At 38.8% G+C, this 27,240-nt stretch overlaps 1 protein-coding gene across 2 annotated transcripts in view; it reads left to right on the top strand.

The window, feature by feature from the left end:
• LOC120525098 (voltage-gated potassium channel subunit beta-3-like) overlaps positions 1-27,240 on the top strand; it is a 242,011-nt gene that overhangs the window by 172,463 nt on the left and 42,308 nt on the right. For both annotated transcript variants that reach the window (XM_039747100.1, XM_039747101.1), the window contains exons 3-6: positions 197-234; positions 14,107-14,186; positions 14,763-14,807; positions 16,305-16,349. In XM_039747100.1, the coding sequence (XP_039603034.1) occupies positions 197-234; positions 14,107-14,186; positions 14,763-14,807; positions 16,305-16,349 (208 nt within the window). The remainder of the gene's footprint in view (positions 1-196; positions 235-14,106; positions 14,187-14,762; positions 14,808-16,304; positions 16,350-27,240) is intronic.

The raw sequence follows: 27,240 nt of genomic DNA on the forward strand, positions 1-27,240 counted from the left end.
GAAGGGCGCAGTAATTAAATTCCTAGCTTGACACAAAGTGTGAAGTGACACAGTAATAGGCTGCTGCTGTTCTTTGTTAATAAGCAACCTCCGAGCAACGCGCATGGCCGTGTTTATTAAGAGGCTGCTGAAGCGGAACGTGGTCTGTCATCTTATTTTTAGGTGCTAATGCTCCTCTGTGTTTTTTTTTTCCTAGGCACGTGGGTGACTTTTGGCTCCCAGATTTCTGATGAGGTGAGAATGACTTTTGTTTTCTTTCTTTCTTCATCTAATACTGTAAGCCATCAGTAAGGATCCTCCATATCCAGAGCTAGAATACCTTATGTCTCCTCATTAAAACCAGCAGAATGAGCTCAGCTCCAACTCCACTCTTCATTAGAAAGATTTTTAAGAGATGCTGAAAACCAAAGCAATTCTGCATTTGAGGGTACAATGCAGATGTCCACTCTGAGCATTCAGACTGGACCCCATCTGTTACAATTTGCCAACTTAAACTGCATTATGACATGCCCATTACAACTGACGTCAGATGCTGTGTAGATGTGTCTTGATGAATGCCAAACACGACTCTTCAAGAAGTGTAGTTTACACTTTGCTATTTACTCAAAGGATTTTCTTCACATGGAGTTAAAGATCAGTTCCTCAGGGTCAGTCTGCACTATAGTGATGTACATGAGAGGCATGAAAACTGTGCAGAAGGAAACCCAAGTGCATCATTTGTGATAGTTCATGTTGTTCATGACTGCTCGTGGTGACATGATACTTATCTTCATTATTCTGTGTGTATAGTTTGCAGCTGTGCTGCAAGAATTTAGCACACTTTGAGTCACTTCCAACATCACTTTTGCAGTGTCTATAGAAAGTATTCACCCCTTGGAAGTTTTCACATATTGCTGTTACACAACATTGTCAACATAAAAAGTAATGTCAAAGTAAATACAGATCTTTGAAAAGAAGCATAAATTAATTGAAGATATATAACACAAAATATTAGATCTCAAACTTATTCACCCCCTTCAGGTCAGTATTTACCTGCTTGTTTGGTAGCCATGACAGCCTTGAGCCTGTGAGCTCAGGTCTCTATTCGCTTTGCACATCTGCACATGGGGTGGCGCAGTGGGTAGCGCTGCTGCCTCGCAGTTAGGAGACCTGGGTTCGCTTCCCGGGTCCTCCCTGCGTGGAGCTTGCATGTTCTCCCCATGTCTGCGTGGGTTTCCTCCCGCAGTCCAAAGGCATGCAGGTTAGGAGCATTGGCGATCCTAAATTGTGCTTGGTGTGTGTGTGTGTGTGCACCCTGCGGTGGGCTGGCGCCCTGCCCAGGGTTTGTTTCCTGCCTTGCACCCTGTGTTGGCTGGGATTGGCTTCAGCAGACCCCTGTGACCCTGCAGTTAGGATATAGTGGGATGGATAGATGGACATCTGCACACTGCCATTTTTCCCCATTCTTCTTTGTAAAACTGCTCAAGCTGTGTCAGGTGTTATGGTGGTCATGAGTGAATAGCTTTTGTCAAATCCAGCTGCAAATTCTCAATTGTATTGAAATCTGGACTCTGATTTGGCCACCCCAGGACATTAACTTTGCTGTTTTTAAGCCATTTCTGTGTAGCTTTGGCTTTCTCCTTGGGGTCATTGTCTTGCAGGAAAGCAAATCTTCTTCAAAGGTGCAAGTTCCTTACAGATTGCATCAGATTTTCCATCAGGGTTTCCCCATATTTTGTTGCATTCATTTTCCCTCTTACACTCACAGACTTTCCGAGACCTGTTCCAGATAAGCATCCCCGCTGCCTGATGTTACCACAACTTCACAATGAGGATGGCGTGTTTTGATAATGTGCAGTGTTCAAATATGGTATTTAGTCTGATGGCCAAAAAAACCACAGAACCTTCTTCTAGTTGACTTTAGAGACTCCCATGTACTTTCTGTCAAACTCTAACCAAGACATTATGTGCACATTTTTAAACATTGGCTTCCTTTTTGCCATTCTCCGATAAAATTGAGACTGGTAAAGCACCTGGGCAACAGTTGTTGTCTGCACAGTCTCTACAATCACATTCCATTGTAGCTTGTAACTCCTTTAGAGTTCTCATATGTCTCTTGGTGACCTCCCTCACTAGTCTTCTTCTTGCATGATTACTCGGTATTTGTTAATGGCCTGCTTCAGGCAGATTTACAGTTGGAACATACTCTTTCCATGTCTTAATGATTGATTTAACTGGACTCCAAGGAATATTTAGCGACTTGGACATTTTCTTGTTTCCATCCACTGACCTGCGCATTTCAATCCCCTACCATAGCTTGGACTGTTCTTTTGTCTTCATTGTGTAGATCAGGCCACCATACTGACCCAGCAAAAGTTGACCGTGCCAAAAAAGGTCCATTTAGGCTCCAATCAACTGAAACCTCAGACTGGTGATCTCCAATGAACTAATTGTGTGACGTCTAAAGCCAATTGGCTGAACCAGTCATGATTTAGTTGGGTCATATTAAAGAGGGTGAATACTTATGAGATCAATTATTTTGTGTAAAGACTACTTTTCAGAAATCTGTTTTGACTTTGACATTAAAGAGTCTTTTTCTGTTGATCAATTAAAAAAAAGTAAATCCAAGTGATTCAGTGTTGTATAAAAATAAAACGTGAAAACTGTTTTGGTGGTGACTACACTGTATATAGATAGCAGTACTGTGAGCCATAAATTGAGTATATCTGTTAGTAGGAAGTCAAAAGCAACTGGACTTCCTGTGCATTCTTAATGACATTTTACCACTCATGGCTTCTTCACTTCAGTATATTATAGTATGGAAATACTGTTGAGCCAAAGAAGATGAATGGTGAATCAGATGAGTGGTGCAACATCTTCAAGAATACACAGCAAGTCCAGTTACGTTTGAATTACTACTAATTTATATACAGTATCATAACTTGAAAACCTTCACAGGTGAAGGTAGCATAATTGATTGTACTAAATAGTCATATTGAAATGATCATTGTTTCATGCCCTAGAGCAGCACTGCTTATCAATTCCTTTGTTGATTAGCACCATTAGCAGGACAAGAGTGTTCACTCCAGCAAGTGACAGGCCCATCCCCCGTCTACAGCAAACCCCCTACATATGTCATGCCGAAGCAGTGAGAAGCGTTTATAATTCACATGCTGTCACTTGAAGAACACGTGTGAATGGTCCAGTCTTTTCAATGGTATTGTGTAGCACAGCTTTTAGACATGGCCCACTAATCACTATAATCCAATGACTTTGTACATTTGGTTGACCAGTTTATGTCAATGAAAAGGTCCACAGTTCCTCAGTTTAAATGCGATTTGCAAGGATATTACTTATTGTGGCCTTTGGAAGGACACTGAAAAACATAACATTAAAGAGATGAATTATTCTATGTAATGTAATTGACCAATCATGAAACCTGAAGCTTAGGTTAACACTGTCACAAAAAACGGACGCAAGAGTCATAAAAAGGTTTGGGGCAGCCACCCGTATAATATTTCCTGGCTGCAAAAGGATAAACTGATGTGCTCAGAACGGAGTACAAACTGATGAGTTAGAGTAAATATGGTGGTTTTAAAGGCCAGCAAAGGAAGAGAGGTCATCCAGGGCAGAAGCAGAAGGGTCCTCTTCCATAGGTTCGGACCTGGACGTGACATCATCAAAAGGACTGGATCCGGAAGGCTCTTCTTTCATAGGTGCTACACCGGAAATGACGTCATCAGGATGAGCGGAACCGGAAGTGACGTCATCAGAAGCGCTGGAACCAGAAGTGATGTTATTAGGGCCGGGTGGAATTTCCTGTGAAAGGTCTGCAGGAAAGCAAGAAAAAAGGTCTGCGCACTCCACCACCCAATGGTCTGGCATGAATTTATTCTCATTTAGGCCCTTAGACCTTTAGACTAATATTTTGACCAATCTAGAACAATGTTTCCTGAATGAACTTTCCATGTTTGCTTCTGCAGAAATGGGCAAATTAAACAAAATGCACACTCCCCTACTTTGATTCAGATGATTTCATTATCACACCAAGGGTTATGAGAATCTGGAATAAACTGCCGAATGATGCAGTTGACATAGAAACCTTAATGACAATTAACATTTGGATGTGATGGTGAGACAACTTAGCTGTTAGTTAACTAAATAACCTTGATGGACTGGATGGTCTCCTCTTTGTTTCTTAAACTTCTTATGTTTTTATTTTATGTGTGAAAAGCTGCTGAATTTGCCTCTGTGTGAGATATAATGAGCTCTAAATCTGCAGTAATGTGTGTCCCATGAGAGTACAAAGAGCAGATCACAAGTTTATTCATTTCATTCTCAATTTGTTTTTTCAATACTAATCTACATTTTGTAAAAGCTGCTCTAAAAATGTTTCTTGATTCTATCTAGCATAAGCTCATAGTGCTCCAATTGTTTACTTGAGCGGCTCCTTCATTTTTTGCTGAATATTATTCATATTATCCAACAACTTGACTGTTAGCTCTCTTTAGTCTGAAACATTTTCTGTGTATTATGTCAATCAGTGCTCCAGGCAAGGCTGAATTAAGACCCCCACAGGCCAGAGTGTATTGAAGCTCTGAAGGCTCCTCCTCATCTCACCTCCATTAAACCTCTAGGCACACACATATATTTATAAATTATGAACATCACATCAGTGATGTGTGGTGAGGTTCATGGCTGGTGAGGCACTGAGTCCTTCAGAGTCAGATTTACAAATATATGAACACAAAAGAGTAGATTATTCACTATTCAGTTGTCAGCCAGCATGCACATTAATTACTGGTTGTGTTTCATATCTCATCAGCATTCTTTACACAAACTTAGGTAAAGTACATATTGGCTAAGAAAGAATGTTACATTTATAGAGAGAGCGAAAAGAGAGCGTTTGCTCAGCATCCTCCATGTGTTCTAAATTTGCCATTGCAATTCCAAAATTCACACTTATTCACTACAACTAAAAGTATAGAGTGGTGTACAAAAAGGATTTAAGTTTTGACATTAATTGAAATTTTTAGTTGTTTTTAAAAGCTTTTAATTCTGATGCTTTAATCAATTTAATACAGACTGTTCAACAAAAGGATAACACGAAAAAGAAAAGAATATTTTATTTAAGGTCAAAATTTAGTTTTTAAATATTGGATTGTTTTTTCTTAGTCTGATCCAATTTTTTTTAAACTGAATACCTTTTATGGTCTTACCTTTACTTTTAATTGAAGTTCATGTGCCTGTCCTTCTCCATGAAAATCTCTGTCAATTTCTTGTAAAAGTCCTCCTTATTTTCTTTTTGTTTCAAAAATCTTAATCTTCCATTTTGGCAGTTAGTCGGAACAAAAAATAAAAATAAATGGACCACTGCAGTGCAATTGACTTTCTGATATTGCTAACTTATTGGCACCTCTGTGTCAGCAGCAACAAGCACCTGTTGGGCACACATGCGCCCCCTTCAGTGCGCCACGGTACTGTGTGCCTCAACTTGTGCCTTTTCACTGCAGTTTTGTGTCTTTGTGTCTGATCAGCAAGACTAAATATGTCACACACATTCAGTAAAGATATTAGCCAGACTAGAAAATCAGGGTGTATAATAAATGTATCTACAAACATTTAATTGCCAACATACAGACAGACAGCAGCAGGCACACACCAATTTTATGCATGAATCCAGTGTGTGAGGGAGAGCACAGTCCACAGTCTCTGCCAAACCTTGCATTTTTCCCCTCTATGTGAACAGGAAATGTGCCGATTCAGCAATTTTGACTATAAAAATGATCAAAGTTATTGGAATCATACCGAAAACAAACTTATAGCACAGACTGGTGGACAAATTTATTTTATCATTATTAGTTTTTTTTTACTTTTCATGATGACAGGTGAGGCTCTGCCTCATCTGCCTCCCCTGACTGCACATCCCTGCATCATATATGTCAGTAATAAATGAGGCACAGGAACTGAAGTACATAAAATTCCAAAACTTTATATTACGTGTGTATTGCAGTGAATGTAACAAACTAATTAATGAGTGCAACTTCACATCTGTAGGAATTCAACTCTCTTTTGATAAGCGGTAATAATATCCCTTTTCTGACTATCTACAAGGTTGCTGTTATTAGTCTCAACTACTGTATTTACAAGAGAAATAACATATTTTGCCTGTTTGCTTCTGCTTCTTTATTTTTTTGTTTGCTGCGCCACTGGGCTCTCATTTTGAAATGCCATCTATTTTCTGTTTTGCAGCATGGTAGCACATCAAGTGTACCATCTCCTTAAGGTGAACTTTTAGATACCAGCTCCGGTCGTAGTCTGCACATATCAACCAACCTGGGACTCATATTTTTCTTTTTAAAGCTTTTAATTTAGGCCTGATTGGATAGGCTTATAATTGTGGGGATTGAAGTAGGGTAGGAGTACATGGATAGTGGATCGCTGCAGTTGCCTATATTCTCAATAAAAACGTCAACTTTTTCTGTTAAGTATTTTTTCTCTCACAAATGCAAAGACTGCTTTGTGAGCTAGGTCTCAGGGTATGCACCCAAGTCACCCTGATGGTAAATCCTGCCATTACTCCAACTGACTTCCCAGAATCATTTTCAGGGAACTCTTGTCACTAGTTTCAGTCTTGTCAAACCCTGAACTGGGATCTAGGCCACTGTGGGATGTGGGTGGTGCTGATAGGATTGCTTCTGCAACTTCATAACCCTATGGGGCAGGGCCTGAATTTGTGTTCATCTCCATTACAACGGCAGAGCCCCCTCTTAAAAAATAAGATGTCATCCACTTTAATTTCAGTGTCTCCTATTTTTTTTTTTTTTTGATTTTTCAGGAAAATAATATTTCCCTGATTTAAAATTGTTGAGATTTCAATGCACTTCTAAAGTGAAGAGGATGTGAGGCCTTCTAAGTCCTACACTATCCAGACCAGACCTTCCCAGCCAGCATAGAATTGTTCTCACTCCAGACACCAAATAAAGGCTTTAGCCTACTTAGGCCCAAATAAGGAACTGAGTTCCAAAGTTCTAAACACGCTATTATAATGTCCAACAAACTATAAAATATACAAACATGCCAATCAATGTAAAAGAACTGTAAAATATGTTGTGAGAAACGTGTTATGATCTTGGGAATATCCAAGTATAAAGTCCCAAAAACTGTAGGAAAACCCTTACCCTAAACCTAACTTTAACCCCATATAAAGAATGGAAATGAACAAAGAATCTTTATAAAGGAAAGTATTCATTTTTGCAAAAATGCTCTTCTTAAAAAAAAAATTCAAAGAGTGTAAATGGCACAGACAGGAGTTGCCTAAAGCAGTAGAGGCAATCCCCAGCAAAATACATAAAACTAGAAAGAATGGTCAAAAACATAGCACAATGGCCACAGAATACAGGAAATCACAAAAGCACAATAACTCACAAGAACTCACCAACACCACAATTCAAATGAACCATATTTGACCAGTGGGTCTTCCCAACTTTTATAGGTTTGGGGGCAGTTCCATTGTGTGACAGACAAATGGTCCAGCCTCTTAAGGGAAAAGGACAAAACAAGGGACATAACAGAACACTTGACCACATACAGAAACTATACTAAACAATAATGTATTAAAAAAATCAACATGATAAACATGAAACATACTGTACCTGAAATTACACAAAAAAGACACTTGAATGGAGAACGAAGAACACAATCAGACAGAACCATGACACTTTAGCAGAATCTTTATAAATGAAACTATTTATTCTGAAAATATCAAACAGAACTAAAAGGGCAAAAAGACAGAAAGGAGTTGCCTAGAAGACTGACATAGATGGTCAGGTCCCAAATCTAAATAGCAATAAGAACAAAAGCAAAAATGCCAATAAACCAGAAAATCCAATATTTACAGATAAATGCACAAAATGAATGTCAATAGACCACTGAAGGATCCACTCTAAGCTTCAGGGAATAAAGGCTGAGGGTGATCCTTCAGCTGTGACATCAGAGTGGCCCGCCTCTTGAGGCTCCACCCACAAAATACAAGAGACAAAATAGAACAATTTATTACACATAGATATTAAATAATACCCAACTTTAAAGGCATAGTACATAATGAATGAATAATTATCAAAACCAGCAGAAATAACAGAAAAATGAAAAATAATTATTCAAAGTTAAAATAAAAACAAAAAAATAAAAATAAATATAAACCAGGGAATGAACTCTGGCAGTAATTTAAGAGAAAGGATGCTTGCAATGATTGTTAAACACAAACAAATATTAGAAATGTACTGCTACAGCAGCCTGTGTTAATATTGTTATTAGCCAGTTTGTTACATTCCTAACCCCACCCCTCCTTTTTTAATTTGATACATGTTGGTATGTCCCTAGCTCCCTCTTTGCTACTGGCGGTGCTTTAGTCATAGCTTTACCTTCTGCCATATTGTATTTTAGGTTAAAGAAATCGTCCTTTTACCTTCAAGTTGTCAATGGTTATCACATTCTGATACTTTGTATAACTTCTTTCCGGAAACCTAAATTAAAATATATGGATTATCAGCCTTGATTTTCTTGGTGAGTACACCTATCTGTCCCCGTTCACTACAACCAGCGGGGCAACACACACTCTGTATGGACTGGGTCTTTAGGAGAGAAGCCTAGCCAGCATGGCATTCGAGGATGGAATAAGAAATAAAAGTAAAATGATATAATTAAAGCACTGTTGTCTCAAAGGTCCACCCCTGACTGAAGATGAGACCTTAAGTCAAATCTCCAGTTTTTTACTTAATGAAATCCCATAGCCTTAGAACAAGGAAGGGTCAAAGAGTTGAGCGGGCTTTCATTTAGAAAGGATAATGAAAAATGTAAGTCTTGCAGGTATTGTCAGAAACCTGTAATTCCCAAAGAAAAATGCCTTTCTTTTTAGTTCTTTTTGAAGAGAGTCTAAACAGAGTAAAGTACAAACCGAGTCTTCCTGACCTGTGACTCTTTAAAGAGGCCAGTGTCTCATAAGTCATCTACTGACAATTCTAACTGAACCACTGTAACAAGAAATCATCCTAGGAAGCTAAATGTGACATGAAAAGCAGCATGATGTCATCAAGACAGCACAAAAAAAAATAAAAACAGAAGTAATGAATGTTAACTTTTTAAAAAATATGAATAATATAATAATGAACAATAATTAACTACCGAATTATAATATAATTAATAATACATATTCATTTTGAATTTAATAAATAAACAATAGTAACTTTCACTGTACCAAAGAGTCTCTATTTCTGTTCACGGAGTATATATAGAAGTTGTCCGCTCCTACAAGTATTTGGGGGTCCATTTCAGTGACAGGTTGGACTGGTCTTCATAACACAGAAGATCTACATAAGAACAGGCAGAGCGGGCTCTTCTTTCTTAGGAGACTGCATTCCTTTAATGTGGGCATTGATATCTTTCCTACAACCCTGTAATGGCCATTGTGAATTGCTACACTGTAGCATGCCGGGTCAGTAACATCAACTCACAAGAGGCCCATCAAACCAACAAACTAATTGAAAGAGCAGACTTAGTTATAGGATGCACTCTGGATCCCCTGGAGGTAGTAGAGGAGGAGAGAACTAAAACAAAACTGAGTGCCATTATGAACAATGCTGCGCATCCTCTTCATGACACACTCACACTTGGGACTTAAAGCTAGCAAAAAATTCAGCAGAAGGATAGATAGATAGATAGATAGATAGATAGATAGATAGATAGATAGATAGATAGATAGATAGATAGATAGATAGATAGATAGATAGATAGATACGAACGTAAGCAGGAGAGGGAGCAGCACTACTTGCTGATGTCTCTTTCTGTGTTGCTCCGCATTACATCTGGTTCAAAAGCAACTAAACTCTGGTAGATTTCTATTACTTGATTAAAATGAATGGAAGCCTGGCTGGTGTAGCTTATTCTGTTCTCCTTGCATATATAATACAGACAGACTGATGAACACATTAATAATTTATTTTAAAAAGCTAAAAAAAATCATCATATTGAAAATTTATAGTATTATAATGTTACCCTACACTGGTGATTCCCAACATGGGGCACATGCCCCACAAGGGGGCAATTTGATTTTTTACGGGGGCAATTCAAGAATTTAGGTAGTTAGCAAATTTTTATTTTTAGGGTGGCACGGTAGCACAGTGGTAGCGCTGCTGCCTCACAGTTAGGAGACCTGGGTTCGCTTACCAGGTCCTCCCTGTGTGGAGTTTGCATGTTCTCCTCGTGTCTGCGTGGGTTTCCTCCGGGTACTCCGGTTTTCACCCACAGTCCAAAGACATGCAGGTTAGGTGCATTGGCGATCCTAAATTGTCCTGAGTATGTGCTTGCTGTGTGTGTGTGTGTGTGCCCTGCCCAGGGTTTGTTTCCTGCCTTGCACCCTGTGCTGACTGGGATTGGCTGCAGGAGACCCCCATGACCCTGTAGTTAGGATATTATTTTTTAGAGACATTTATTTATTTATATAAACATAGAAGGGATGGTGATTAATTTATGATTTTACATCCGGCTTGGGTTTTTCTACTTAGAAATCATTTTTAGCATTAAAATAATATGAATTGTAACAATGATTATAAAATTTGCAATATGACAAAAATATAAAATGATCAAAATATTACAGAAAAAGCTGTCATTAAAGTTATTTTATATTTATGAATATCACATCTCTTATTATATGTTTTCAAAACTGTGTTTGCTGTATTTTCATATTACTTCATATTATATTATTTTTTTTAACAATTTCTTAGTGATTTCTTTGTCAGTACTTTAACTATCCTTTCCCTCTTTTGTTTCTGTGTTCTTGCAAGCTTGTTTTAGACCAAATTATGGGCTTCCTCCTTGTGAGTAGGAGTTCACTTTTTGAATAGTTAATAATAAGAATAAGGTACATGTTACAGTGGGGGACATCATGATTTTAGAGAGGCCTAGGTGGGGCATGGCCAAAAAAATAAGTAAAGTAAATCTGACAAATGGAGATGATTTGGCAACAATGAAGAACTTTTTGACAACCTTTTTAAAAATGAGTATTTAAGTTGGTATGTTCACCCCACCTCTGGCTGATTTTAGGTCCATTCTTCAGCTCCTAATGAATTCTTTTCATCCTTTGCAGCACCCCCTGCATCTTCTTTTCACCTCTTTGCTCTATTTTCCCAACTCTGCTTTTGATTTTGTTTTTCAAACCTACTTGTTTAGTTTGGCTTACCCCATGGCCTCAGGTGCAGCAGTCTGGGACGGGACACCAGTTCAAAATATGACACACTCAATCACCATGACTGAATGCTTTTGAGCTGTCGGCGATACCCAGGGGCATTGGACAAAAGCCTTTCTGTGGTATTAAGTGGAGAAGGAGTGTCTGATTGTTTTTAAAGCTTCAGAGATTTTTGCCAATCCCTATTCTGACCCACGCCCTGTCCAGGGTTTGTTCCTGCCTTGCGCCCTATGCTAGCTGAGATAAGAGCCCCACAACCCTGTTCAGGACTAAGTGGGTTAGAAAGTGACTGACTGACTGACTATTCTGATTCAAACTGATTTAGCTCAAGTGTCACATAACTGCTCTTTCAGCCAGGTATACTATTCAATATTTTTGATTGAAAGGAATTATGATTTTATGTCTCATTTTTACAGGAACCTGTTTTTGCCCCTTGTGTCCTTAATAAGAAAATTATGTGTATAGTATGTGGAAGTATGCATGTAGTCATTCAATGACATTTGAGATATCTAAGAGTATGTGACTCATGGCAGTCTGGGATCTCCCTAATTTAACACTGGAGCATCCATATAGCCAAGAAACCCAAGCAGATGTGTAAAGCATTTGCATCATTTTTGGGATAGAATGGGATGTTTTTGTGGAATTTATCTTAGACGCTGATCATAGTTGCTCAACCATTAACCACTGTTTATCAATGGGTTAGCCATTGAAGCATTCATTTCTCCTTAAAGCTGTATTTGGTATATCCCCTCAATGAGCAAGATCTGTCATTTTCATTTTTTATTTACTTACTTACTTACGTATTCCTTAATTATTATTATCACTGAGAGGAAAACAAAAACACAAATAATAAAGTATAGCTAAGTCAAAGGTTCAATCAATACAGTAATGCAGACTTTACTTTCCAGAAAATGTCCAATGTTGTTCCTCACATATGTTAAGATGGAAAAAAAAGCTTTAGCTGAGACTTAGAGTGCTTATTTTAGAACAACATCAATTCATTAATTTATTTACTGCATGATGGATTGATATACTGTATATTGTATGTACAAAGGTTTCATGCTGACTAGTGATTTTCAATGTTCTCATTTGATTTTGATGGAATGGCCCATACAGGACTTCAATGTAGATTTCACTTTAGTAAACGGTAATCATATTAAAATGCCCTCAAGCTCAATTTACATGTCAATATGCACAAAAGCTAAATATAAGAGCATAAGACATTTTAGAAATGAGGGGAGCCCATTCAGTCCATCAAGCTCACTAAGTTAGCTGGCTCCTCACCGTCACCTTCAACTGCGTAACATGGCAGTTTGCTCCGGCAGCACAACTCTTCATTTTTCATTCACTTTAATTTCTGTGTGCCTCTCTAACCCAGAAAGTATCTGTAAAAAAAAAACAAGTTCTTTACCAAAAATGAATTTATTCTACAAAATAAACACAAGGAACATCAAAAAGAATCAAAATAAAAAGATAGAGGGAATATTAGGTTTGGTATTTTTCACATTAAAGTTGCTTTTTTGTAATCGTGGTATTCATTTATATGAATGGGAAATTGTGTTGTTGCATGAAGTATTTTTTATACATTTTAAAAAATAGTATGCCTGTTCTTGTTGTCTAACATAGAGTCCACGGGGCACTATGGTCCAGCGTCTGGGGTAAGAATAGAAACAGCCTTAAAACTTACCAAATACATCCACTTTGAATCAGCAGAAGGCTTTGAGTTCAATGAACAGGCCTTCTGTGTTTCTGACATGTCATTATGACAACAAAAGAAAGCTGAAAGTAATACATTTGATCACATGTTCTTGGCACTATTTTTCCTGAGCTAAGATTACATTCCTGTTCACTTATCTGTTCATTGTGACTGTCACTGATGGAATTAAGTAATAAGGAAGTGAAACAGCATGAAACCACACATATGCTTTAAGCAGCTTTCTGCAACATTGTCTTTATAATAAAATGGTTACAAATATGTATATGAAATGGAACAATTAAATGCTTACCGTTTCCATTACTCCATGGATAGTAATCACAGTAGAATGAAGGTACCTTACCTCACTTGTAGAGAGCCTCATCGTAGCTTCTGTTTCTTCCTTTTTTCTCTCATCTTCATTCTGTTGGAGCTCCTAGTCTGTATATTCTGGCTCACAAAGTAAAGTGTTATGATCACAGGGAAACTGAAGGATGGAGGTGCCACCAAAGGGAGAGATGACAACCAAAGTCAAAAAGGCAGCAGACAAAAGGACACAAGCAAATAATCTAGAAATATGCACCAACGTCCTCTTAAATGAAACTGCTTAGGGCCCTGGCACCAATGTCTTCTAGAAACTGCCTTTTAGTTTCATCTAAAGCTAAAGGAGACGCCAAAAAGCAGAAGACAGCAGAAATCAGGTTCAGATAAGAAAAGGTGTTGGAACACCATGGAGACATCAAAAACACCAATTGCTGAAAGCCCAATACTCTGAAATGAGAAACGTAGTTGAAAGAGGGCAAGCACAAAGGGTCATTACGCTATCATTACACTATCTAGATTTACTTTCTCCTAACTAAACTGCAAAAGATGTTTGTTTTGTTGTCCAGGTCATCTCATTCTTAAACGGGGAGTTTAAGTCAGGTGTAATCACATCTAATTAAGCAACAAGACAGATAAAAATAAAATTAATGGACAGATGAAAAATAAAATTCAGCCACAGATTAAGAAACTTCTGCAATTTCAAAAAATCACCCACTGTAGTCCTGCACGGGAAGAGTAGCCAGGGTGCATATTATGATGAAAGGGATGACAAATAAGACTGATTTGAGGGTCACGAAAAAGTTGCAACTGCCACAGTAGTTCTGCGTCAAGTCATAATGCTGGTTAATTACTCCGCTTTTTTCTGCAGATGGCAGAGAGCCTGATGACGATTGCATATGAAAATGGAATCAACCTCTTTGATACAGCGGAAGTTTATGCATCTGGGAAGTAAGTAGTGCATCTCTAGCTTTATTTAGAAGAAGCTGCTCAGGCTCCTGTGTCATCTGACGGTCAGGATTCTCCTTTTCTTGAGATGTAGCAAGGGAGCTGCAAGATCCTGTTCTCACTGGGTGAGAAGCAGGTGCGATGGCAGCTGCATTTAGAGGTGTGCTGACACCACTGGATTGGTGGCTCGGTTCCCTTGAAGCAGATGGAGTTTAAATTGCTTTTTTGGTACAAAATCTAACGTCAGCAGCCTTAACTTGTCATTGTCAGAAGCTTGCTGCCTTGAAACCCATGTTGTGGGGAACATTTGCCCATTAAGGCTGCAGCAGGCATTTTTCACACTTGCTGTGCCAGAGACAGTAGCAATAGGCAGTGACTCAGCATGAGCCGGCATCTCGGGGGAGCGGCCTGACTCATCACAAAGAAGTGGAGTGCCTGCGTTTACTTAGACAGTGATGGCACTGGAACGTGACCTGTTAGCAGCATTTCATTGAGCAGAATGACTTTCAGGGGACACCGGCGCCGATGACTAACAGCTCTGCTTGCTTAACGTGACTTCTCTGAATTTCATTTTCACAGGGCAGAGGTCACCTTGGGGAACATCATTAAGAAGAAAGGGTGGAGGTGACTATTTTTAAACTCTCTGCAATGTCCGTGTGCCTATCTATCTATCTATCTATCTATCTATCTATCTATCTATCTATCTATCTATCTATCTATCTATCTATCTATTATACAGTGCCCTTCATATCTATCTATCTATCTATCTATCTATCTATCTATCTATCTATCTATCTATCTATTATACAGTGCCCTTCATATCTATCTATCTATCTATCTATCTATCTATCTATCTATCTATCTATGCTGTATGATAGGGAGTTCTCTTGAACTGTGGCCAAACCAAGAATGATTCCAAGGAGCCCAGACATTAAAACAAAAGGTGATTGATTAGGAAAATTATAATGGGAAGAGATAAACAATTGAAAAATGAAATACCACATAATAAAAAGAATATAACAATCATGTGAACTCAGTCTGGGTCTTCCTCATACAGGTTCAGTGCTTTAAACTATCTTTGGTGTGGCTTGTCCACTTGCACTTGCTTTTACCTCCATCTCACCTCCTCAATCTGGACCTCCCACTAGTCAAGCTTTTGTCCTTCCACTCCCCTGAATCTATCTATCTATCTATCTATCTATCTATCTATCTATCTATCTATCTATCTATCTATCTATCTATCTATCTATCTATCTATCTATCTATCTATCTAACATAGTGCCCTTGATATCTATCATCCTGTGTATCTGTTTTCCATAGCATTCTCCTGTCTATCTATTGATCTATGCATCTATTGGCCAGCACTGACTGACACAAATGGTTCACACAAATCCTCATTTATAAGGTGATTGATAAGCCTGGAACAGCTTATGCTATTTGCTGGTATGGGAGCTCTTGTATGTCTTTTTCCTTCTTAAACACAGATTGCAGTGCTAGATGTCGACAAACTAATCAAAATAAGTACTAAGTCTTCAACAAAGTGATGGTTTGTCTGAGAGATAATATTTGCTGATCTTTTTTTTATAAATAGTGTGCCCCAGGCTCAAATGGAGCTTTCCTTTCTCATCATGTGCCAGCGCTCATCACAGTGTTATGAATTCCTACAAGCCCGGTACTATGAGTTTATAAAAAAGGAGATGTGTCCTTAGTCTTTTCTTACAGTATATGGTATGGTTTTTCAGCCACATTCCATGATTTAGTCTCCCTAGGATATGTGGTTCCTACTGTCCTTACTTGTCCAAGAAGGTTGACTTAGACTGAGGAATGAGATGAGATTTGTGATGTAAGGTATATTCAAATTGCAAGAAACCTCTTTACAGATGAATACATCTGTTTAGACTAAATCTCACATCAGTTTCTGAACTTTCCAGAGTATTCCTCAAAATGGAGCACCACTATGAGTTGATGCTGGCCATACTGTGTCATACCTATACTTGAGTGGGCCATGAATTGCTCAACATTTTTAGAAAATGCAATCAATGTATTTGTGCATGAAGGTGGAAAGGAGGTCAAGCAGGAATGAGTGTCAGAAATAATACCAATTGCTCTTTGTCCACACAGGAGGTCCAGTTTTGTGGTCACAACTAAGATTTACTGGGGTGGACAGTAAGTACATGCAAATTATATTGTGTGTCTGTGCATGTGATTCTCTGTATTTTTTTCATTGCATGCAAATGTGAGTGTCTGAGTAAATAGCAACTTACTTACATTTTAAGAATACTCTCCTTAAAGAGATTTCTTCCGCAAAATAAATCAAGCCTGTGAGAATGTCCACCCTTTGCTAGAAATAAATTTCTGAATGTAATTTAGCTTTCTCAGAATTGCTTAATCCGACTTAAGGCCAACAGGGGAGCAGAGCCTATCCTAGCAGGATCAAAAACCTTGGATGGGATGCAAGTTCATCTCATGGCACACATACACACATATGTATAATCACCCACATCAGCGTAATTTAGAGATGCCTTTCAACCTATGAGAGCGAGTGAGGTCTTGAGTTTAGAGTTGGGATAACAGACAACATCCTAGTTAGAGTAGGTCTGCACTCGGGATCTTCTTTAGCTCTTTTATCTGGTTATGGATGTGTTCACTTGTTGGATGAAAGACCAAGGGTGGGCTTTTTGTCGATGACATTGTGTTGTATAGTACCAGAAAGGAGGAAGTGGAGAGGAAGTTAGAAGAATGGAGAAGGGATTTGGAAGATAGAAAATTGAAGATACACAGGAAGACGATTTGAGGTTTAGTGATAATCAGGATCCAGAAGTTAATCTGCAGGGAGAGCTATTGAAAAGAGTGGATACATTTAAAAGTCTAAAATCAGTGGTAGACAAAATGGAAAATCAAATGGAGAGACAACCCATAGTGTCCACTGTGGATGGAACAAAGGGAGGAAGGCATCAGTAGTATTGAGTGATTGAAAAAGAATTAAGGTGAAGGTTGAAAATAAGGTTTAAAAACCATGGTAAGACCAGCAATGATGTATGAAGGTGAGATATGGGCATTAAAGGGAACACATTAGAAGAAGCTGGATGTGACAGAAATGAGAATGTTCAGATGGATGTGTGGAGTTACAAAAAACTGCAGAATAAGAAATGAGACAATAAGATTTACAACAGAAGTGATAGAGATATGTACGAATGTACAGGAAAGTAGATTAAGGTGGTATGGACATGTGAGGAGTAGAGACAATAAATATTTGGGCAAAAGAGTGATGGAAGTGAAAGTACAGGGGAAGAGAAAGCAAGGGAGGCCGAAGTGGAGGTGGATGGATAAAGCAATAGAATGTTTGAAGAAAAAGAGTCTGACTGGGTGTGGGGGTACAGAACCAAACTATTTGGAGTAGGTTGATTCCCCACATAGAAGTGGGAAACAATGAGGAAGAGGAAGAAGAAAAAGAAGTAGAAGAAGATTTTACCCAACTTGTATGCCTTCAGGATCTGGAAGATAAACTGGAGCAAACACAGAAAAAAACTATTTAGACACAAAAAGGACATGGCAAATGCTACACAGCCAGTAAGCCGTTCCAGGATCTAGAATCAGCTTTCTTGAGACAAAAGCCTATAACAATGCCATCTTCTCGCTTTAGGTCTTAATATATGGATGATTTTTAAAATTACATTTAACTGTTTGTTAAAAGTACTTTGCTTTTGGAATAAATGTACTTCTTAATGAAACTCCCTTCCGCCACACCACAGAATCCTGGTAAGAAAATGTCTCCTTTCCTGACAGGTGATCAGTTACCTAAAAATGAATTGAATCCATTTCTGATCCTATTTATTTTTGTGCTGTCACTCTGTTTAAAATTGTGTACAGGAAGGCTTTGTGATGAATCACAACAATGGCAATCAACCCCCTGCCACACATCTATTTCATTTGGCCAAAACAAAGTGACATTCCACCACCAGGAATCAATTGGCAAAAAATGTCAGATTTGAAAGTGCAATGTAAGCTGACATTTGACCTCTGCTCTCTTTTCACTCAGTCGATGAAACACCCATTAAAAAGTCTGCCTTATAAAAGGGCAAGCAAACTTTCAGGTGCCTCGAGATCTGTTGTCCCTTTGTAATTGATAGTTGCAACCCTAACATAATTACAGGCAAAATTCTAAACCTTGGGTGTTTGTTTTTCTTTGCCTGCGTGTTTTTGTGTAGTGTCCTTGAGTGTGTGTCTGTATTAAAGCGTGATATGAATGCAAACGAGGATCTGCTTGTATACAGTGTGTGATTACAAGTGAGTATCAGCATGTGGACTGCCAGATGAGAATTTTCTGGATGTGTGACAGTTTGTTTCACTGTGTTTGCACAAAAGCCCTTTCACAGAAAATGAAGGCACAGTTTATTATACACAAAGCAGCATGAATGTAGCCAATGCCATCTTTCTGTAATGTAGAATATTCATCTAGAATACCTTTGTCCACCGGGCCGAACAGGCGTTTTCAAGGTTATCTACACAAATGCAGAACTGACCCACCTCTGCTGTTGCATCGTCACCATGGCAACATCAAACTGGACTAGCAGTCTTGCCGTTGGAAGCCCAGAGACACTTCGTTCCACTTGCTAATTTTTATGTTTGCACAGCCGGCGTGGGTTTAGGGGTTTCATTGTATGATGAATTTTCAGCTCATTTCTTTGGGAAAAGATCCGACACATTGGTGTGAAAAGCTTTGTGTAGTCTTATTATGAATGACAAAATGAAAGCCATTAGTGAGATTCAGTCAGCCCACCTTCATCAGGACTGAAAAGCACATTGGCAGCTTTCACTCCTACAGCTTGGTTCTACATCCATCCATTTGCTAACCTGCTTATCCATTTGAGGGTCATGGGGAGCCACACGTTGTCCTGTCAATCATCCTGGGAGGAAGAATGGAGAAACACTCAGACATGATGAGAATGTGCAGGGGAGGCCAAAAAAAGAAATTCAAAGCAACTAAAGTTCCTTCTGCTGAGTCAGAGGTATGAAAACAACAATGGTGTCAAAAGCCATGAGATAGAAAACATTAAGTGAGGCTGAAGGAATGATGTTTAAGTGGTTCAACAGGGTTAGGTGACGAGGACAGGAAATGAGCACCATAGTGGGACAAACAGACTTCATCTGTCACCACAACCTGGAAGTCTGTCTTCAGCCTGGCCCTGAATGGACATCTAAGAAGGTTTCAGCTTCACATGATGTGACATAAGGTTCGTGACAGTCAGCATAGAGACCCAGAATGGGAATTAAAGTCTCACAGAACCTGCAACCACGTGCCATCCAGTCCAAATACTAATTGACATTATTCATTTTCTGTAGCAACTTTCAGGGTGATGAGCACACAGTGTTACATTACATTATTCTTCAAAATGAATCTATCCACTTATTGAAAGTGCTGAATCTAATTCTGTGGAACACAGTAAGGCAGAGTTATTGACTCAAGTCAGCAAGCCAACCTGGACAGACTTCCATGCCCACTGCAGGGCAAACTCGGCATCACACCAGGGTAATTTTAATGGCCAAAAGTAGGAAAACTACAGCAAAATTGCATCATGTGTAGGGACAGACACCACATTTCAGTGGGAGATTCTTGATTTTACACCTCCCTTATAACATATTATTCCATATAAGCTCTCAAGTGGTGGTCCTTGAACTAAGTCACTTTGATGAGATCCAAAGGCATGTAGCCATGTTTTAAATGTTGGCCCACAGAAAGGTCACAGTGATCTCAGCATCCACCTGTAAAGCCGCCCTTCTGGCTCCTAGTATGCCACTTTTAACCCTCTTAAGATAGTTAACTTCATTGTCCCCAAGACGGAAATTTCATTTTGTAATGTGACTACTCAATTAACATAACACAAAATTACATATATAAACAAATTTACAAGCATGTTGCTTAAATATAAATTTCCAAGGCCATATTGTTCACTCAGTGGGTTTAGTCGACTTTGGTGATAGAGAATGCATTTGGATATTGGAGTTTGAGGCAGCTACACTAACCATTCACCAACCTTTCTCTCACACAGTCACTCTATTTGCTTAAATTCAAGCTTTAATATATTATATAGCAACTTTTCAGAGCTCCATAAGCTTTGGTTCAAGTCCTCTGCTTTTCAATGGAGTCTGCATGTTTCCCCTGTGTCCATCTGATTTTTCTCCTGTTTCCCTCTAATCCTACATTTGAACATACCAAAGGTGTGTAGGTTAGGCTGATCAGTGAGGGGTCTGCGGTTACCCTGTCATAAAGTGACACATTGTCCAAGGTTGGGTCTTGCCTTGCATTCAGTATTACTGGGATAGTCCTCCATCAGCCTGTTTTTAAATAAGCACGTTTAGAAAATGAATGAACGAGAGAGTATACAACATGAATACACATCCAGAGTTTGCTTTCCAGGTCCTCCCTGCGTGTTGTTGTCATGTCTGTGTGGTGCTCCTGTTTGCTTCCACTGTCCAAAGACATTCAGGTTAGGTGAATTGATGATGCTTAATGGTGTGTGTCTGTGAGTTTGCCTTGCGATGGATTGGCTCCCTGTCCAGGGTTTGCTCCAACTTTGCACCACGGTCTGGATTAAGCAACTTAGAAAATTACAGTACTTTACATGAATACACATCTGAGAAACTGCACAAACTCTCTTAGGTCCCTCAACGAAACAGCACAGGAATTTGAACAGATATTACCTTGTGGTTCAAATTCTTTTGCTGCACTTTCTTTCCAGGACATTTTCTTTGTGAAACTTGCATATTCTGCCAGTAGTTGTGTCAGGTTTCTCCCTGTGCTCAGGTTTCATTTTTCAGTGAGTGTGCCTGGCAACAGTATGGCGTGCCAACCACATGGCCTGAAATGGAAACACAGGATTCAGGAAAAAGATGGAGTCGTCTTTATAATGGACCTGACCCCAGAATAGAGCATTGATTGAACACATACCGGTATATAGTTACATATCATGTACGAGTGAACTTGCAGACTTGTTTTGATAGATAGATAGATAGATAGATAGATAGATAGATAGATAGATAGATAGATAGATAGATAGATAGATAGATAGATATGAAAGACTCTATATAATAGATAGATAGATAGATAGATAGATAGATAGATAGATAGATATTTGGCCTTTTACAGAATCTTCAAAAAATATTAAAACAAACAACCCCCCTAAAATACACAAAAATACTTGTTTAATGATAAGATGTAGTCCAGCCATGCATTATAAAGGCATATTGCCACTGATATAAAGGAGCCCTGATAGCCTTTGTTGACATACTTCTGCTGAATAATTTTTATTTAAAAGTATTTATAATACCGGCGTGGCAGGGAAAGGATGTGCAGCAATTTAAATCCAACTTGTTAGTCACAAGGCCACAGACATACCATAACATTCTCATACCCACTTAATACAATGCAGGAGGAACAAAGCCTATCCTGGGAGCACTGCACATACATCAGAAGACATTCTTGGACTGGGCACTCGTCCATCCATTTAGACGAACACCCAAGCTCACAGCTGCACTCAGTTGTAATCTGGAATTGCCACTTATCCATCTTTGGGGATGGGCTCCCTTATGTGCAGGCATCTTGAAACATTGAGTCAGAGTAAATTCAGAAAAACAGTTCCATCTAGAGGACAAAGTTGGAATTTCTGATTGACTGCTTAAGGCTAAACCAGGGTTTCAATTTCGATCCTATACACCTCTGTTGCTGTTCTTCCTTCTTACCTTTTCTATGCCTTGTTTTTCAGAGGGCTGCAGATCATCCTAGCAGTTGCTTTTTGATAAATAGATAGATAGATAGATAGATAGATAGATAGATAGATAGATAGATAGATAGATAGATAGATAGAACTTTATTTGTCCTCACAGGAAAATTAGCCTTTTACATAATCTCAAAAAATAAATAAATAAATATTGCTATATTATAGCAAACAACAACACCCCTCTCCAATGCACACCCAAATAAGTAAAAGGAATGAAAAAAAGTAGAAATAAAGCTTCTGATATGGCTAAAGCTGAAAAGCACAGTCCGTAAGGCATTATACTGGTGTATTGGTGTTTGAATAAACGAGCCCCACTAGCATTTCTTGACGCATTTCTGCTGTAGAATTTGTTTTCTCACAGTCCTTAAAGTTAACGTGTCACAGAGAGGATGAACAGTGTTATTCATATTGGCACTCTTAGTTTTGTTTTAATTCCCTCCTCTGCTACTACCTCCAGGGGGTCCAGTGTATGTCTCCTTGCCAAGCCTGCCCTGTAAATTATCTTATTAATTTGGCGGTCCTCTCTTGACATGATGTTACCAGTCTCTGAAAAAAAAGTGCCTACTCTGCCTTTTCCTATATAATTCCTCTGTGTTACGAGACCAAACCAACCTGTCATTGATGTTGACCCTCAGATACCACCTCTTCATCCACTCCCAGAATACTGACCAGACCTACAAGCTCTTTGGTGCAGTGAAGGTCAATGCTGAGTTCTCAAAGTTCTCCACCTGACTCCTATCATCTGTCTCAACTCCCTTATCAATAAAGCCCCTGGGAAATGTATCTAAAGAGCTTAATTCTGTTCCTAGTCTGTAATGTTATCCTTAATCCTTATCATTTCTTATCCTTTTGTAATTATATTTATTTATATTTTGACACTGCAGGAACTGCACCTAATTTTGTTGTATTTGTTACAATGACAATAAAGATATTCTGATTCTGATGTTAGGAATTAGTTAAAAATAAATCATTGAATTTAAGACTTAGTTTATGAACTGGTGATTTAAAATATTAATGAATTTAAGAATTTTCGGTGATGCAGGAGCTGAAGCCTATCTCAGCAGCATTTGGTGAATGGTCTGGAACTGAATCTAAATGGGGACCCAGTCTGTTGCAGGGAACACTCATGCACATGTTAATTTAGAGTTTCCATGTGGGACAAAACCCATATAGTCACACAGAATATGTAGTCTTCAAACAAAGAGCCTCTGGTTGAACTTTGAAACCAGGTCATTGGATCCATAAGGTGGCAGTGCCCTTTATTTAAAAACAAAATTTTTGCTATCATTAAATTAATTTAGGAATGGAGGAATATTTTAGGAGTGTAAAAACATTTAGTGCAGACTGGATATAGCAGCTGCCACCTCACATCATTTGGCCCCATATCTAGGGTGCCTTCTCCATGGTTCGGGTTTCCACTAACAGTCCTTGCATTATGGGCATGTTGACTGAATACTCTAAACTGACAATTTATGAATGAGTGCGTGACATCCACTCCAGGTTTTGGTTTCTGCAGAGGTTCCATCTTTCAAGTGTTCTTTAACTGGATATAGTAGATTCTGAAAATGGACAGATAGACATTTTAATGATTTATTCCTAAACTGAACAATTATTTTATGAATTAATTTATTTTCCAAAACTATTTTCTCTAATGGGTTATGGAATGTCAGATCCATGAAGCCCTTAGTTCCTTTCAAGAACCAGTCATGGACAGTTTGTCAGTCCATCACAGGGCACAACGTTGGGGAAAGTGGAGAAGAACCAAGCAAACACATGGAAAGCATGCCAACTTCAAAAAGACAGTGACTCGATGGTGTGTTCAACCAGGACATAGCAGTGTTCCAGTCAGAATTGTTTTATAGTTTGGTAAAGAAGACTTCTCAGAGAAATGAAGAAAAAGAAGAAGGAAAGGATCAGTCAGCAACAGGACAAATAGTTTAATGGAGAATCAGATAATGCAGTGATTGACAGAAGCAGAGGTGCAAATTATCACAAACACTTTTCACTGTCTGTGTCGAAGCAATCAGGAGAGTGGGAAATCCTAAAGGAGGGCGTCTTGATTGGAGGATAAACATTGTGATCATGCAGATTTGCAGATGACAGAGCAGTGCTTGCTAAAACAGATGAAGGGTTACAAGTTTTAGTCACCAAGCTAAAAGAAGCAGCAAAAGATTTTGAGGCAAAAATAAGCCTGAACAAGTTACAAAATGTACGCATGGCCTAACATTAGGTTGCGTTCGATGCCTATGCAGGCACTGTACTTGCCATTGCTGCTGCATTTGTAATTGTGATAGAGCTGCTTCAGAATTAAACCTCTTCTTTGTGTATTTTTTCTGTTGCTTTGTCCACCCCTGTAACTTGGAAAGAAAGGAAAACAAATGAAGAAGTAATGTATTAGGATGGAGGCAAGCTCGTCCTGTTAGTTGAGAAGATGATGGAAACTGGATTGGGCATGTTGCAGGAAGAAGGAAGAGTAAAATTAACAAGCCAATCAAAGATAGGTTCCTGGATAGAAGACAAAGAGGAGATAAAAAAAATAAAATGTTAGATGATACTCAGAACGCAATGACATATTCATTGGTGAAAGTAGTAGCTGAAGTGGAGCCAAGCCGAGAAAAGTACTATGTGATGAATTATTCTGAAATGCAATTTATGGTGGTTTCCTCCCTTATGGCCAATTCAGCTATGATAGACTCTGAATCTAAACTTCCATTCTCTATATTAGAATTGTGGGGACTCGGGGTTTTTGCCAGCAGTATCAGGTGCACGACAGGACCCAACTCTTTATGAGCTAGTCATGCTCACAAACTAGCATTCACTTACACTAAACCAGTTAAGGTTGTCAGTTAACCTAATGTGCTGGTTCCTGTCATTGCTCTGCAAATTTGGCAAGGGCTTAAAATGTGAACATGTTTGCTGTTTGAGGACTGTACAAGTATGATTGATGGAAAAGGTGGCTCTGGTGCTCCAAGTGAATGTTACCCTTCCATTCTGTTTCAAAGCTACTTGTGCTAGTCATCTCAGGGTTGGGGAAAGGGAGCACATCCAATGCAAGCAGTATGGCCAAGGTCTCCCCTTAAAACACACGGGCCTCCATCACCACCACCTGAGAAAGAGCAACTCCAGAGAGGTGCAGTTGACACACTTAGCAGTAATTAATTATTTATGGGCAGCTCTTGTGGTTTAGTGGCTGAGACTTTGGAGCTGAAGGTTCAGCCAACACCAGTGAAACACATTTGTCAATTCATAGTAAATAATATTCACCCCAAACCCTAAAAGTTTTATTTCTTCATATGAGGAGTTTTCAAATGTTTTTTGACTATTCTATTGGAGTGTCTCTGTGTTTGCTTCTTGTATTGTAAAGCACCTTAAGATTACTTGTTTTAGTGAAGTACATAAATCTATCCATCTATCTAACCCACATATCTGGGCAGGGACATGGGGAAGATAGAGCCTGTCCCAGCAAACACAGGATATGTAATGAAGATGAAAGCTTTTTTCAGATTATTAAATAAGTAGTACTGTATTTAATTTGAGTGTTTAATTTTAGGAAGATGTAGCTTACAAATAAATAAACTGTGAGACCAAGACTATAACTATATTATATAGCTCAAAGGAAAACGCATTACTTTTAATTAAGAGTGTTTAAACAGGAGTTTAGCTAAAATGTCCTGACAGGCAGGCAATTACATCATTCTGTCAACAGCTGCAGTGTCTGACTCTTTACATGAGACAAAAGATGGGCTTACAAAGGTTTAAAAGTAAATGTTTTAGAAGACATTGCGAGCCAAGTTTGAGACCCCTCTAGAAATGGAGTTTCTTAGATCTATTCTTCTATCTGATGCTAAAAAACAGGGATAAAATGACAGGGATAACAACATTGTAAAAGTGGGGTTTTTCAGGGACCTCTGGAAATGTGCTAATTTGCCTGGCTTTACCTAACAGAAAGCCAAGTGCAGGAGTCATAATCAGATGACTGGAGATAAGAGACTGTTGAATTCCAGTATTTCATATTTTATATAATGTAATAAATAACTGAAAACAATAAACAAACATAAATGATGTAGGTAAACCAATATGGCACAAAGAAAAGTCCCAGTAGGAGTGTAGCTCTTGAAGAGGCTCTTGGCCTTTGCTAAGACAGTTTAAAATGTATCTCTTTCAGTGGTAGAAATTTGGCCATTCCAACAGGGGTGTGGTTTATGAGTGACTTCTGGCTCTTACTATGATATTGACACTGAGCTAGCAAGCCTCTGCCCTTGCTGAGGTGTATTGACACTGTTATAAACACACGGTAGCCAGCTTCAGCCACTGCTAAGATGTATTGATGCTGAGGTATCCAGACTAGGTTGTTGCAAAAATATTCACGCTGAGGTAGCTAACCTCAGCCTTTGCTGAGATGTATTGACCCTAATGTAGCCAGCAGTCATAGAGATATTGATGCTGAGTAAGGTAGCGTTGACTTATGCTGAGATGTATTGCTGCTCTGGTAGCCTGCCTCAGTCCTTGCTGAGATATGTTGAAGGTGAGGTAGCCAGCCTTAGCCATATTGACACTGAAGTAGTTAGCCTCATCCCTTGCTGAGGTGTACTGATACTGTGGTAGCCAGCCTCACCCATCACAGAGATATTGACACTGAGGTCGCCAGCTTTGGCCATTGCTGAGATCCATTGACGCTGATGTAGCCAGGCTAGGCTGTTGCAGAGATATTGATACTGAGGTAGTGGGCTTCAGCAGTTGCTGACATGTATTGATTTTGAGGTAGCCAGCCTCAGCCATCACAGAGATATTGACACTGAGGTAGCCAGTTTCGGCCATTATTGTCTGTGATGACAATGAGTGATGAGTGAATGTCAAACAGGTAAATATTATTGGGTGTACATATAAATCAAGGGTAGCAATTCAGACATTTCCAGAATTAATTTGTCCACCAATTTAAAAAGAACCTTAGAGACTGAAGTGCTTTTCATTAACACTTTCACACAGGAAAACATGGCATAAATGAGGTATATAAATATTATTATTTTTGTGTGAAGCCTAGACAGACATTGTCTATAGCAGGAGTCTTCAACTCCAGTCCTGGAGAGCTACTGTGGCTGCAAGTTTTCATTCTAACTCTTGTCTTAATTAGTGACCAGTTCTTGCTGCTAATTAATTATTTCCCTTTATTTTAATTGACTTTTCTCGAGACTCTGACCACTGAGTTGATTCTTTTTTTCCTTAAATGGCACCTAAACATACATTTGTTGTGAAGTGAGCCACGAGATGACCAACTAAGT

This window comes from Polypterus senegalus, chromosome 3 (assembly GCF_016835505.1).
Source record: "Polypterus senegalus isolate Bchr_013 chromosome 3, ASM1683550v1, whole genome shotgun sequence".
Classification (NCBI taxonomy): domain Eukaryota; kingdom Metazoa; phylum Chordata; class Cladistia; order Polypteriformes; family Polypteridae; genus Polypterus; species Polypterus senegalus.